Source organism: Amphiura filiformis, chromosome 19 (assembly GCF_039555335.1).
Source record: "Amphiura filiformis chromosome 19, Afil_fr2py, whole genome shotgun sequence".
NCBI classification, from domain to species: domain Eukaryota; kingdom Metazoa; phylum Echinodermata; class Ophiuroidea; order Amphilepidida; family Amphiuridae; genus Amphiura; species Amphiura filiformis.
This window is the reverse complement of record NC_092646.1, coordinates 34,993,974-35,010,685: the sequence shown is the minus strand read 5'-3', so window position 1 is coordinate 35,010,685 and position 16,712 is coordinate 34,993,974. Positions and strand designations below refer to the sequence as shown.

The 16,712-nt window shown below is 35.2% G+C and overlaps 1 protein-coding gene across 1 annotated transcript; it reads left to right on the top strand.

Moving 5' to 3' along the window:
- On the top strand, positions 1-14,177 carry LOC140140527 (uncharacterized). Its single transcript, XM_072162286.1, has 6 exons — positions 1-259; positions 7,507-7,594; positions 8,766-8,818; positions 9,683-9,796; positions 13,494-13,681; positions 14,073-14,177. Exons 1-6 carry the CDS (start codon positions 1-3, stop codon positions 14,175-14,177), a joined length of 807 nt encoding a protein of 268 aa, XP_072018387.1.
- The last annotated feature ends 2,535 nt before the right edge of the window (positions 14,178-16,712 follow it).

Genomic DNA, 16,712 nt, shown 5'->3' with positions numbered 1-16,712 from the left:
ATGGGGGAAGGAAGGGGACATGCCGATAAAGGAAGTCATGTATTTGTCCTCCTAAGTATTCTGGTTCTTATTGTCGGGATTGTAGCTGCGGCTGGAATGGTAATGGCAGTATTGAATTATAACAATCACAAGGGAGATGATAAACCTATAAATATTGTCATGGAACGATCGGATTTTGGCGGATACCAGTATGCACCGAGTCCACCTGTTGTAATTGGTGGTGGATCTAGTGGATCTGGAACAGCATGTGGAAAAGGAGGTAAGGTTTTACTTATTTCAATAATATTAACATTATATGGTGTTCACACGAAAATCTTACCGGGAATATGTTTTTTATTTCCCCTTTAGGATAATAATAATAATAATAATAATAATAATAATAATAATAATAATAATAATAATAATAATAATAATAATAATAATAATAATAATAATAATAATAAAGAATAATAAATAATAAAACAATAATAATAAAACAGCACAAAGACAAAACCTAAGTAACCATCGATATCATGAATACCCTAATAATGAAAAATGGCCTAGTATATTCAAGAATAAACAAACACACAAATGACACTTTCGGTTGTTGGTTTTTGGGTTTTTTTGTGTGTTTTTTTTGTTGTTGTTTTTGTTTTTGTTTTTAGTGGGTTGTACTTTTCATTTGTGATGTGCTCAATTATGACAAAAAATGTGTTAACTGATTTTTTTTGCAAGTTTAATGATACAATTATCCTTTTTCTGCTATATTGGTCTTATGATAAATCTTAGCCCTATAAAGTATCTGATTTATGTTTTCATAATCAATAGCATTCATCGATTTGTGTGAATATATATAGCAGATTAATAAATTCCTTTGAAAACGTTCCTGCCAGTTCATCTATTGCTACTTGTGGTACTTTGTGATTATTTGTCTATTTTTTGTCGGTGAAATAAGGTTATAATATTTACGATAGTATTAAATAATTTATGAAGTTTAAAAATATTCAAAATATGAAATTGTGCTGCTATGCCGTTGTCTAACGTTTTAAACTAATTTTAACTAATTTATTACTGTGATTATAAAGTTTTCCTTTACGATAATTAACGAAGGCAAACCATAAAAAGCAGATGATGATAAATTCAAACAACTACGGACAAAATTCGTGATATTAACTTCTAATAATTATTTTTTCGGATAAATGTAAATCTTCAAAGAAACAAGCATATCTGAAAGCGGTTGATCTTATCAGTTTCAATACTTAAACCCACATTACGCCCAAATTTCAACCCAAGACAGGACAAAACAGTTTGTGATCGAAGAAAGTGCCAAAATAATTTTTCTTCAAAACGATAACAGCATATCTCCGGTCACTGATTTATAAAAATAAGATTTTTCTTTCACGCAACCATGTTAACACCTGCATTCTCGGTCATTGGACTCAAATTATTTTAAATCACGGTCCGTCAAATTCTATGAGAACAATTCATTTTTGTCCTCAGGTTAACTAAACAATATGTATTATATAGTTTGGATTTCTTCTAGTCATCTTGTGATAACATATACGTATATTGACCATGTCAGTAACGTTGGCCAAAGCTAGGATCAAGATCGCATGTTTGATAAAAAAAATCTATCGGCGTTGTCCTGATTTGAAGACAAATCCATATATATGACACTTTGTGCAAGAAAACATATTCTTCCTTACAGTAGCCCTATTTAGCTTGCCAATATTTTTTCTGAAGGAAATCCATTCCAATCTCTCGTTAATAAATGGAACTTAAAGATATTATATGATTATTATATTTTCAAAGTAATGTTTTATCTTAATTTAATGTTGCGTAGTTATTTACTGATTACAAGCCACAATGGTACTTGAATGGTCACTGCAAAATGAGTAACTCTACATTAATTGAAATTATAATATTGTAAGCACATAAACACTAAACTAGATATCTTTAATAAATTACAAAAACTTAATGTAAATGTTGTGTCAAAAGAATGATGCAAAAGGGGTGGGGAAAAAAATAAGGCATTTAACATGTTTAAATATCAAATATGGGCTCTTCCAGAAAATAAATGCAAACCCCCTATAGAAGAGTGACTTTTAATTAATAATTATTTTTACGGGTAAATGTAAGTCTTCAAAGAAACAAGCATATCTTAGAGCAATTGATCTTATCAGTTTCAATCATAAATATGAATTATAGTTCTTCTAATCAAAAAGGTTTTTATTCTTTCGTTCCTTTTCATCATAAGTTTACCATTTACTTCAAACCCACATTACGTCCAAATTTCAACCCAACGAAAAACACCTGATGGTGTGAGATAGGACAAAACAGTTTTGATCGAAGAAAGTGCCAAAATAATTTTTCTTCAAAAACTATAACAGCTTTTTTCCGGTCACTGATTTATACAAAATAAGATTTTTCTTTCACGTAACCATGTTTAACACCTGCATCCTCGGTCATTGGACTCATATTATTTTAAATCACAGTCCATCAAATTCTATGAGAACAATTCATTTTTGTCCTCAGGTTAACTAAACAATATATATTATATAGTTTGGATTTCTTCTAGTCATCTTGTGATAACATATACGTATATTGACCATGTCAGTAACGTTGGCGAGAGCTAGGGATCAAGATCGCATGTCTGATAAAAAAATCTATCGGCGTTGTCCTGATTTAAAGATAAATCCATATATATGACACTTTGTGCAAGAAAACACACTTTCCTTACAGTAGCCCTATTTAGCTTGCAAAAAAAAATTCTAAAGGAAATCCATTCCAATCTCTTGTTGATAAATGAAAAGATATTATGCGATTATTATATTTTCAAAGTAATGTTTTATCTTAATGTTGCGTAGTTATTTACAGATTATTACAAGCCACAATGGTACTAGAATGGTCACCGCAAAATGAGTAACTCTACTTTGAAATTATAATAGTGTAAGCACATAAACACTAAACTAGATATCTTTAATAAATTACAAAAACTTAATGTAAATGTTGTGTCAAAAGAATTGATGCAAAAGTGGTGGGGAAAAAAATACGGCATTTAACATGTTTAAATATCAAATATGGGCTCTTCCAGAAAATAAATGCAAACCATAGAGGAGTGACTTTTAAATGAAAGAAATGCCAGGATTTCCAAGTCTGCTTTATGAAAACGACTGGAATTCCAATGAAAAGGCTTGGAAATCCAATTAAATGAAGGAAAAATCAAGGAAATTTCTAAAATGAAGAAATTCAGGATTTCTGATTTTTAAACATCTATTTACTGTAAGCAGAACACAGCCAGAAAATGAATCACAATGTCGGTTCGGTCTTTTTGAAGTACTTGACCAAAATAGTTTATTCACAAATACTATTTCAACAATAATATTACTGTACGCTGATCAACCGTGAAAATTATGACAAATTCAAGTTAATAAAACCTGAATAGTTTTCAAAAGATTATTATTTCTTCATTAAGTGTCAACGTTATTATGCATACCTGTTTTCAAGCAAAATACGATTCTGAATCAATCACGGGTTTTTAAGATTTCTAAATAGATATTATTGTTTCTTCATAACGGTATGTGGGTTTAAACCATTGGTAGCTAATGAGCCTGGCTTTATTTTTTTTCCTTCACCTTATTTGAATAAAGTGGTAAGTTTGAGTTTAGAAAACACTTCATTCACGCCCTATTGAACTTTGAACTTCTAAATCGGCCAATCAAAATTATGAATTCAGTGTACAGCAGACGTGTGTATGAGGGGAACCGTAACGAATTGGGCAGGGTAATGGCTAAAGACAATCAGTCGGTGCTGAATTGAACTCGCCATTACTGGATATACGCCCTTGCGTTAATTTCCTTAAGGAAAAGCTAAGGACTGAAGAAAACATGATGTTAGCTGTTGCGTTTCTGTTTGTGGTAACTCTTGGGGCTGTAAATACCCAATGCCCGGCCGAAGACGAAGGTGAGTCGCATTGTGGGTGATGAGATACTTATCTTAAGTGAAGAGAAAAAAAACTTCCCGTGCCAAGTTATTTGGTCATTATTTTGTTTCACCTAAAATTGGAGATGCTTTATAGAATTTCATAAAAGTAGATGTCACGCCGCTATATCATTACGAAAAGTTTCCATTGCAAGTGCAACAAGATTTATATACCGGAGTTTAAATCCACATTATTGATGTGGGACGAGCGAAACCTGTATTTTGCTATTTGACATAGGGACGAGTCTACAATCCAGGAAATAATGTGTTCGAACACCCATTGTAATTCCCATGTTCTTCTTAGCATTGCGCGCACGCTATATGAGTCACTGGAAACTAAGAATTATGATAGTGTTGTCTCAATGTTCAACGCATACCCCTCCCCTTTTCCCAACAAACAATGTTGGGAGAAGATATGTTGGAACAGGTGAAGATGAGCATATTGGGCATGCCAACATTGTACGGGGTAGGAGGGTGACTATTTGCAATAAAAAGTGTTCGAACAATTATTTCTATGATTGTATGTAGAAGACATCACTGGCATCCGCAAATTGTGTGCAAAAATCGTTGGGACGCTTGATGTTTTAGAGATCAAATTAATATGTTTCGTAGCTCATGTTATGGACTTATTTACTAACCCTATCCCCCAAAAAAGAGAAGAAAATTAGAACAGACATTAAGCGCAATCACCTTCCACTATTTTTCAGCATTCAAGCTTGAGTATGAGGAGCAGAGATGCGCGAAATAAATATTTTCCCAACATTTTTGCGCAAGATTGTGGAAAATATTATCTCGAATCGTATATAATTATGTTGCGTATATGGTCAATTCCAGCCAAAGCGGGCCAAAATTCTCTCTGGGGGCCATTTTGAAAATGTTTTCCTTTTCAATTCTAGACTTATCAAATGAGACGATCATGTCTAGTGAATCATCAGGTGGAAGTGCCATCGGATTGAAAAATAACTTTTCTTGCTAGACCAAATAAAGTGTTAAATGCGCATATGCATGTTACCCACGAATTCAAGCATTTTTCACCTGTTGTACGCCATAAAATTTCACTTTCTTTAATATCTTTCAATATTTTATGTGTGACTCATATACACTAGAAATCGGTGAAGACTTTGAACGTAAAATAGAATTTTATTACATATATCTACAAAGAAATATTTTGGTTATTACAAATTTTAAGAAAGAACCAGGTGTACAGTTAAGATTGTGTCAATTCTTCGAACTCTTTCCAAAGTGGCTGTCATTTAACATTACTGTATTATTTCGAAAGATTAGAATAAATGCTTCATATGAATATAAAGTTAGATTTTGTATCTCGTCGCAGGATGAGGATCTCGGATGGATTCGTGGGTAACAGCGTCTGGAAAATAGCAATTCCTATTATTTTTTTTTAATAAAAATAAAAAATACTTTTCCGTATGTCAATAATTCAGGCTGCAATGGCACTAAAATGAATTTTAATCAAAATACAGACAACATGGAATATTTAGAATGGATCATTATGGCATTTTGGGTATAACAATTTTGAGAATAATGAAGTTGCCAAATTCAAATAGACAGAGCAAACAGTTTTATATTATTATTTTAGTAAAATCATTCCATATTTTCATGCAGCAATATTCTATTAACTCGTGTTTGACAGTTCCTATGAACTAAAACACTATCAATACATTGTTAACTATAATTTAAGTAGGGATTCGTGGGTAACCAAAATGTTCGTGGGTAACACATATTTGAAGGTATGTATTGGTAAGCGGCAAAATAGAAAATATTACAGAAGGTTGGAAACCACCATGCGGTTATTCCTCCATTGTGTTTCAATGATTCCCGTTTCTCTAACCAATTACATTTATCCAAAAAATGGTAATTTAGGATAATCAATCAAAACTTCATGTTGCAGCTTCAGTATACCTTCAAGAGGACGCTATTAAACAAGACTGTTTTGGAACCTATTTCGCATGTTTTCAAAATGTTAAGATGCATAAGAAACATATAATTTACGAGTAAATCGTTGGATTCGTGGGTAACGCCGAATTCGTGGGTAAAGCTATAAGTACTATAGTACCGTTTGGGGTTTGCGTTTCTTAGGTGTATAAACTGTAAGTACTGTCAAAATTATAGCATACCCATGGCTTGAATATGTGCTGATTTAAACTTAAAATAAACAATCTCCTTATTTTTCAAGGTTAGCATCTATTCGGGATTCGTGGGTAACAAAAGTTAAAACCGTCGTAGATTATTTTTTAAAGCGGTGAACGTATTTTTACGATTTACAATTTTAAGCGCTTGTCAAACTAAATTCAGTGTCCAAAGTCATTAAATGTTATTTTAAGTTATGGCAATTATATTTGCTGGACTCGTGGGTAACAGTTGATACGTGGGTAACGTCAAATTTGATTTTATGGAATTTTATGGGTAAAACGTATTTGCATAAAATAATCACTTGGACCTCAGAATTATAGAACGAAACTTCGTTTCATGATATAGTCATGTATGGCATATTCACTTAACATTTTTCAGAACGATCATTTAATTTTTGATACGCGGGTAACAAAATTATTAGCCAAATTGACTTAATGGCCTCAAGAGTCCACAAACTTTGGTGGAATTCAATCGTTTTACATATGATGAGAGATCATGCAAACGTCTTTCTAACGGTAATAATTTCATTTTGATTGAAGGACATTCAATTACATATATGGTGCTTTATCTTTGAATTCGTGGGTAACGCCAATTCATTTAAGCTATCATAACTTGTCCCCTGGTATGACTTGCTAGTAAAGGCCTATATGCACAAAGAGAGCACATTGGACGTGACATGATATGCTCCATCAATAACGTGATTTCCTTTATTAATGCCATTTTAAAGTGGAAAGTTAACATAGAGAGAATTTTGTCCCGCTTTCGCTGGAATTGACCATATACGGTGCACACTTAGAAAATGCAATAATAGTATACAGTGAATGGCCAGAAGACCTCACTATGATTAACATTCATGAAGGATTGATCTTGTTGCAATTTGGAGTATGGCTCTCAACTCCTTCGGTTTCCTTCACAGAATATGATAAACGTCACATACAGTATACAGACAGAACGGTGGGCACCAGTTCTTTTGTTATGCATAGCCGCGCTAAAAGTCGATCGAGACATTTTAAAATCAGCGCAATTTAGAGATACACCTTTTTGCTATGAAATTAATGTTCTTGGTCAAATATAAAGCAATAATTTTTTTCTTCAGAAATGTCAGTAAAAACATAGTGATAGGATATACATTTAAAAAGATACTGGTGATCGTATTAGGCATGAAATTGTGTCGTTTACGGTTTAGTGTGATATTTTTTTTTATAGGCTTTAAGTTCGCCCGCGAGCTTTTTTCGGAATTCAATTTTTTAGCGCTTCAAACTAATAAAGTTTGCTGAAGAAAGATATTTCCCACCTCTGTAAGGCACATCGTGTGGGTCTACAGAATTTCCGTTTTGATTTCACCTTTTTAACTTGTGATTGTGACACCTTTGTTTTGCTTTTTATATCTTACAGGAGACATTGGCTCCAGCAACTTGCACTATGATCCACAAATCTGGAATTTCATGATGCTCTTCGACACTCCTATTCGACAGATTTACTCGTAAGTCACTTTACAATACAGACAAAATATGAGATGTTGTTCTCAACTTAAACCTTGATACAAGAAATAAATGGTGTTGCATTATTAGGGGCGCACCATTAGATTTCCAGGGGGGCATGGGAGTTTTTTGGAGAAAAAAAACTTGGCCCACTAGTGAGACGAAAAAAAAATCCCCCAACTTTGTATAAAAATTGTATTAAAAAAATTTTTTTGCTGCCTTCGGAGGCGAAAAAAAAAAATTCCGCCGCCTTCGGTGGCGAAAAAAAAAATTCTGCCTGACCCAAACTCCCATGCCCCCCCCCGAGAACGTTTTTACTGCTGATTCGCTTAGACCATAGACAGGGATACTGTCTATGTTTAGACAACATCGCACTTGTGTGCTGTTGTGCGAGAAGAATAAACTGGCCATTTCGTTGTAATTTAATAAGGTCTTTCACGTGACATATTGCAATAAATCACACTCTTTTAAATAATGGGTCGTAGAGGTAATAGAATAGTAAAATAACAGTACCACCTTGTCTATATTTGTACTGTTAAGAGCTATTAAGATGGAACAAATGTACCATATAAAAGGTTAACAACTAATTTAAACTGTTGCGATTTGGTAGTTCACAGCATCTTGCGAATGATAGGGAGCTTTGGCAAAACTTGCATTGATCATTTCATAGCGAGCATGTAAAAGAATTCAAATATCACAGATATACTTTTGTAGGTCCTGTGGTTCTTGAGTTATGTTGTAAAGAGGGCAGAAGCAAATCAAGCAAGTTTTCAAAGTATATGATTTGTAGAATGAACGTTTGGAAACATTGTGTTAGTTTTCAATAATATATTGATTTAGACAATGAAAACTGATTTCTTTGGTTGCTTCGACCAACAAAAGATCGCGTTGCCTTAAAGCAAGTATTATGTGTTTGACATGTTATAACATTAACAATAACATTTTTCATCCCCATAATTCATATAAAAAAGATTATTACTCATTCCACATTCTGTTTTACAGCTTCCCTTTATTCTGTTAGTAGCTTCCATTGCATAATATTTCGTTGTCTGTCTTACTTTGATGATGCAACACCATTTATTTCTTTGATGATGCAACACCATTTATTTCTTTGATGATGCAACACCATTTATTTCTTTGATGATGCAACACCATTTATTTCTTACTTTGTAGAAACGCAGTTACAAATCAGTTGGCAGGATATCAAGTGGACGTCGTCAATGAAGGTAAATAAATTGGTAAATGGTTGTACCTTCTATTTATATCAGTATCAATTTACTTCATTTTGCCATGTTGAGGTCAATATTTCGATTTGACTCACGTGGAAAAGGGTTGTAGCATACAGCGATATTATTCTTTGATCAGCTCGTAATCGGCGGCCCTTATTACATCGCGGATTAATATCAAAACATTTTATTTTGAGAATTTGCTCGTGACATCTCGTCACAAGCATCACGAATTATGAATTCAAGTCCTATACTTTGTCTACTTTCTTGAACACACAAAGTATGGACCAGACAGGTCAACAAATAACACTCTTAACGTGGGTCTACTTTTCGGCGTAGTGGTAAAAACCTAATATTTCCCGCCTATTACGAGCTGATCAAACTATAAGTGTATTTTGCCATAGGTTGGTTAACTGGCAATAAGGCTGTATCTTCCTCTTTTTGTCTTTACAAGTTACATCCTTTTTCCACCTGGGGGTTATTTAAAAACATGACAAACGCCTATGACAAGACAAGAGTAATTTGAAACTACCTATAGGGAAATATGGATAAAATTGTTTAGCATCATTGCCAAAGCAATACCCATCTAGGTAGGCAAACATCATGAGTAGAATGTTACATCATTTCCCTAAGAGAAGTCCTTTTAGAGGGCTGAGCTGTCGGTACTCCATCTCCAGCGAGTGCCAAAAAACAAAAATTATGTATATTAATAGGGGCAAGGAATTGAATTACTTCACTGCCACTATAATATACATAACTTTTTTACCAGTGTGTTATTATTTTTTGAGAAAAATGCAAAAATAGTCATAAATCTATCAAGGTGTGTAGTACCACCTTAAGTCATTATAATGTCTTTAATTTCAGTATGCAAGATTGCAGGGAAGAATTGTGCGATCATGACTGGTGAATTTAGCGATTGTTTCAGCAATAATCATCCACAAGTGGCTTTGATGGGGAAGTGGGTTGATGTATGCATGAGTAAGTATCGTTTATCTGTTATAAAATTTACGCATTAGGGAGCGATCGTTATTTATGGCAGGGGGGGGAATGGGTAAATTTGGGGAGGTACAAGAAATTTTTTGTGGTCTTGAGGGGGGAACCTGAAATTTTTAGTTGAACCAGGAGGGGGGATTGTTAAATTTTAAATGGAGAAAATTGGGAAAACAAGGGGGAACGCGAAAATTTTGAGCGGACGCGAGGGGGGAACGCGAAATTTTTGTCGATATTTTTGCCAAAACACCCATTCCCCCCCCTGCCGTAAATAACGATCGGTCCCTTACGTTTCACTACCTGGAAAGAATTGATCAAAAATTGAATTCCCTCCTGAGATTCTATCTGTCAATGAGTTGACCAGATCACAAAGATGTCATTATAGCTAGAGGCAGTACATAACACAAATGGATCAATGTGTTACATTAAAATAACCTTGTGTGGTATTTGGCTCCCAGGAAGTGAGTTTTACCTGAGGTTATTTGTGGATAAATGTTGATCCTTCAATACAAGAGTTATTACCGTCGATTTGGTTGAAAATGGAGGTGAGACATGATCACAACTCTCCAGGTAACAAAACGTAATGGTTGTTTTGTTGCCATGCGTATACAAAACGTATAAAGGATACTTAATTGGAAAAATTCGTATTCTTGGCATTATACTGCAATCTCCGTTAACCCTAACGGCCTAAGGGCTTTTTGGTGACGGGAAGGGAAAGAAGGAAGGAATAAAGAGAGAAAACAAAGAAAGAAGCTGCTTGCTCTGGGTGGGATTCGAACCCGAGACCCCTCGCATGCCAAGCACTGTGTCGGCGACACTTAGCCACGGGTGTTGGGCTTCGCTGGCCAGCGAATCACTTAGGGCGATTGCGTCATCACACCACGTGGGATGCACGCACGAACAGCGGATATATCAAGTAGTATTTTGTACTACCTGGTGCGGTTAGGGTTAAGGAAGCATATATTGAGTTTCAATAGTGGTAACCTAACCCTAACGGCATAAGGGCTTTTTGGAGACGGGAAGGGAAGGAAGGAAGGAATAAAGAGAGAAAACAAAGAAAGAAGTTATTTGCTCTGGGTGGGATCCGAACCCAAGACCCCTTGCATGCCAAGCACTGGGTCGGCGACACAGCAAAAATAGTAATAGAGAAATGAAGTTTGAAACTTTACTCTAACTTTTACGGCAACTTCACATCTATCGATTTGAATTGTTGCTCAGATCTTCTGCAACGGGAACGTATGTCTGATTGGTTATTGAACCAACAGCGTCTTGTCACTATAAACCCGGGACATGTGTATCAATATTTGCTCAATACAAGGACATAATTCACGGTTGTTTGATGGGATCATTTATTAGTTTTTAAAACAAAACATCATGTATAACAAAATTTTAGGCTTAAGGGCAGAGTAATGGGAGAGAACATGGACCTTTTCGAGCATCATTATTTTTGAATTGTATGTCCAAAGTTCATAAAACTATACATTTTTGGAAAGGAAATGAGTCAAGGAATCCCATGGTGACGTCAGATTTGTTCAAAAATATCGAGTTTTTGAGAAAATCACAAAAATACACTTTTTTACCCCAATTTTTTTGTAAAAAAAAAAAAAAAAAAATCCGTTCGGAGTAAAAAAAAATTAGTTAGTTTTTCATGGAGAAGAGACATGAACTTAGGGAAGGTTTTTTATTATTATGAAATTCGTCTTATTTTTCGAAATATTGCAAAAAAAACATGTGGAAAAAGCAATTTTGTCACTCTATTAAGCTAAAATTTTATTTTTTGGTGTATATTTTTGTTCAAAACAAATATTTTGAAAAAATGAGAAAACCTTCCCCAGACTTTGATGTGCTCTAAGCGATAGTGCAAAAATTTACCTTTTGCTTGCATATTTTTCGAGTTATCTTGTCACAAAAATCGTGCAATATTGTCAAAAATGAACTCTGAGAAATCGACGTTTTAGTAAAAAAATGTTAAAATAATGCACAAAACGTCCGTATATTTTAAAACGGTAAGACTTTCACGCTTGTAAAAGCTGTATCTGGTGCATGGTCTAAATATGCATCTTTTGCACCAATGAATCTATAATGTCTGGTTTTAGTGCGCCAAAATCCAAAATAATTAAAAAATCTAAGTGGCTTTTTCACTACAAATTTTTGTTTTGTTTTCATCACATTTGCTGGCGTTAACAACATACCGAATGCGCCTTGACTGCGTTGGATATACGCGCAGAGTTGCGCCGCGTCACGCGACGCGAATCGCGCGCGTAATCACAATATTTCGCATTCTCGCATTTCTGACTCATTATTTCCCGCCAATTTACTAAGCTGTCTTGAGCCATGTGACTTTTTAGAGTTGAAAAGAGTGAAATCAATCAAGCAAAAATACGAATAAATATTGGCAAGTTGTATTTGATCAGTTTCGAGTGAAAGAATACATCTTAGTGTTGATAAATATCAAAAAATCTCAAATTCGGTCGTGGACGAATGCGTCTTCCATTACTCTGGCCTTAAACAGCTAAAAGTGATATCATGCTAATATATACAGATGCTTTTGAGTCGTTCTCAACTTTAATTTCCTCTCTTTTACAAAATTATTCACATTTATAGTATTTTTCAAAGCTTTTTCAGATATAAAATGTATGTATTAATGCCAAAATTGGTGGCGCTATTTAGTTACTGGAAATTACCCTTTCAAGCCTTTAATACAAATAATGTCTTTTTATTGTTTGATAAAATGTGTTTATAAAATTTCCTTGTTGCTTGTTCTACCTATTCCAGCTGTTTTAATGGTGGTATTAATCACATAACCCTTGCAAATAAAGAAATATGATTTTGGATAAATAGCGCCATCTATAGTTTGCATTTAGTTAATAATGAAGCCAATTCTATATACATCAAACAGCCGTAAGCGACTACTGCAACATTTCTATCTTTTGTGTGGTTAAGTGAGCTGTTGGTCACACTCAAGACAAAATACTCTACCTACCTTTAAGTGATAAACATGAATGGACTCGCCATTCTCTACAGGGATTATGTCGGGAGACAGCGCTAATCTCCTTATCATATTATATTTTAACTCGCTGTATGTTTCAATTATGATAGTAAGCCTATATTTTTAGCAAATGTTCAAATATTAAAGTTAAAGTCCCATTCAGTGATCCCAGCGCAAGTGTAACAAAAAAATCCAAATTGTTTATAAATTGCTTAAAAGTGAAGGATATTCATTCAAATTATCAAATGGTATTTTCAGAAAAATATGGCCAAAAACGAAGAAAACACCAGTATTGACGAAGTTGAAATCCCGTTCAAATACATTCAGCTAAATTATATACTGTCAGTATATAAATTACAGGTTCACGTAAATGCCTTATTTGTCTTATTTGGGATGAACCACTAGCAGGCTATCTTAGCGCATCTATGACAATCGAACGTTTTAAATAATAAGTTTTGATTTTGGTTTTGGCTTTGATCACGTGGCTTCCTATTTGCCTGCCTAAGCTGTTGACTTAAATCATTACCAATACCTTTGTCTGTACCATTTGTTAGAAAGTTAAAATTTGCATAAAGCATTTAGGGCTCGGATAGAGACGTTTTCACGTCTTTTTTGTGAGACCTGAGAGCACATCAGACATATCAAATTGCATTTTGAAAAATATTATCATATTTATCGTTTTTCTATTGTACGTAGCCTTTTCACATTCGGCAGCCAGATCGCGCTCAGTTATGTTCACTAGGTCGATTTCCCCTGCTCCTGTGCCCGTTATGCTTACTCGACGTGGTAACCCGTCTCGTATTAATCCGGATGACTTACGAGGTGTCAAGGTTGGATTTCTTCAAAACTGGTGGGCTGATGAGTTCTGTTTATCAAGTACTGCGGTAAGATTGATTGATTGATTGATTGATTGATTGATTGATTGATTGATTGATTGATTGATTGACTGATTGATTGTATTTTTTTATTTATCTATTTATATACTAGTAGTTCTTCACTGTGTCTTCATTTCTTTGTTTGATTAACTTTCATCAGTACCCAAAACTAGAGGAACACTCAATTGCATGTGTTGATATATCCTACTCTTTTTGGATTTGTAAATGACTGTAGATTTAAAAGCTAATTATTCTATTTTGGGTAATTCCGATGATCACTTGCAAAGGACTACATAGCATATACCAGAAATGACTCCTCAAAGGAATCGGGCAACAAATTAATCACAGAAATCAGTCATTCTTTGAACTTATTCCTAATTTCTTTATTTGTTTTCTTCAGGATATTCAGCTACAGGAAGACCAGATTTCTTTCTATCTCGAGGATGAGGATTTGACCACAATTACAAATGCAATCGAGAGAGGTGAAGTAAGTATGAAGAATTAGACATGTTGCATCAACTTCAATCTTTATTATCTTAGTTTTGAAAAAAAAAAGCCAAAAAAACATTTTCTTCAATATGATTTCTGGGCAAAGCATTTAATTTATTATTGACCTTTGTAACGTGGTACAAACGTAAATCTTAATACTATTTACAGAGTGTCCGTCCGTCCGTCCGTCCGCGCGCTATCGCGTTCGCGTCCGCGCGGTTCGCGTTCTCGCGGTGCACTATCGCGTGCTCGCGGTGCGCTATCGCGGAGTATCGTTTCTCCCGATTGATTTCATTACTTTAGTAACGGCCTATATCCACGTCAAGATACCAATGTCCTCCAAAGTGGTAGCAGGACAGGGCTTGGAAGAGGCGAATGATGGGTTTCCAGATTATGGGTAGGCCTACCGAACTACCGACTGAAGAAAGCATCACAGATACAAAACAGAGTTGATTAAGTTGTATCCATTTGGGCCATTAAGAGACGCATTTCATAGTAGTTTAAAAGGTCAGGGCAGGTATATGGGTATACGGGGGGGGGGATTAGAAATAACGACAACCGCCCGACCCGAGAACCGCGAAATCTAGTAAAGTATAAGTACAGTAACTTTAGCATTGAAACTTCTTTCCATACTGCAGTTACTGTCCGTTTTCCTATACACAATACACAGTGCTCTCACCATTGACGCGTGACCCTACAAATGATGTATGTTGGGAGAATGGACACTTGCCTAGTTAACATCACTGTGTGAAAAATAACCAGCCAATATTTTATTTATTCTCCAAAACTTCTAGCAAATATATTTCTCTAACATGACCTAAAATTACAGCTAGGTTAGATGTTCAGAAATGGTCGTACTTTTGTAAAATATGAGTGAGGGCAAGGCATAGCTAGCCAACTCCCCGTGTTATTTGAATGGAGATTTGACCGAAAATATTGGTATCGGACCGCTCACTTCTGAAGGATGCCACAAAAAAACCGGTAAAAGCTACATTTAAATTATTCTAAATAGGTTCTAGAAAATAAAGTTTTGTAACATGTCCTAAATTTTTAGCTAATTTAGGTGTTTGGAGAGGGTCGTACTTTTGTGTTTTAGGAAGGACATGTAAACGACAGATAACACCAAAAATATGAAGAAATTATTTCTAAACCGTGTTAAGTCAAAAATCATTATGTTGCTCATTTTCAAGAATGCTGGTTTACAAAAAGCACGACATTGTCTGATTTCGTGAACAAAGCCACACATAACATTGTTTCCTTTCGTTTCCTTTATAATCGGTTACCCAACTGAAGCTATGAATACCAGCTTTATTGCGATATCGCACATGAAAACAGTCACTTGTGCACAACCAGAGAAGATCCGATTTAATCAGTTGAGCTGTTTCAATGAGTGTTATCTTGGTTTAATAGCTTTTAATGGGGTTAAGTCCTGCAAAGGTCGAGATGAATTCTACTGTAGACATGACTGCATCATGCTTTAAAAGAAAATGTATGTAGAATTGAATTAATAAACAGTGACCTCCTAAGGTTTGGCAGGTTATTTGTGCAATATCAACTCTACATGTAAATCTTTAAATATTGATTTTCTTTGAAGTTTGCATGCCACAGTTGCTTCCCGTTTCTGGTACAGAGCAAAGACACAAAACTTTTGCTTCAGACACTTGGCGCTTTATGCTGGTTTCATACTACCCTGCCGCTTGCCGCTGAGCGGCGTGGCGCACGCGTATTGCAGACAAACGGACACAATCAAGGCTTGTCATTGGTTGAAACGCCCTGCCGCTTGCCGCAGCGGCAAGCGGCAGGAAAGTATGCTGGAGGCTTTACTCTGTTTAATGTTTGAAAGAACAGTTCGTTATTTCATCAGGTTACACAATACAACATTGTACAATGAGATGTTCCACAGTGTCATCGCCCCGATATCTTCATGGCAGAAATCGCCATGGTTGAATCCACTGCCATGCATGGCCATTTTGTTCCGACCTGTTTAATAGTTTTGAGACGCATAATGGGCCGAGGGACATCCGACTAAGGCTATTGACAATAGCCTGGTGACTGACCTCTGTAGATGTCAGTGAGCATGGTATACGTCATGAGATCATCTGCTTTTAGACTGCCTCCACCAGTGGCCTACACTGTTTTGAGCTCAATACGCACGGTTCTTTCTCAATACGCAAGCTAACGACTATCATATCCTTTCAACACATATATTCATATATGTGCGAGCATCAAAAGCGGCTTCTTTAGAATAACACAATTACGGGAGATATTCATCATTTTCTACCCCGGTATCCAAAGATTTATTGCCTGAATATCAAATCGTGCATAGCATATTCACATGTATCGATCCCGGGTATTGATATTAGTGTCTCTACTGTACAATGTAATTATTAACCAGGCGATGTCGGTGTGTGTTCCAGACTTCCAGATCAACTCGTCATGTCCGACAGTACTTCCATATGTTAGCAAATAAACAATAAAAACTATTTGTGCTTACCTTACTTGAACTACTTGAACATAATATTTTAATCACATAAATCCACTATTTCAGATA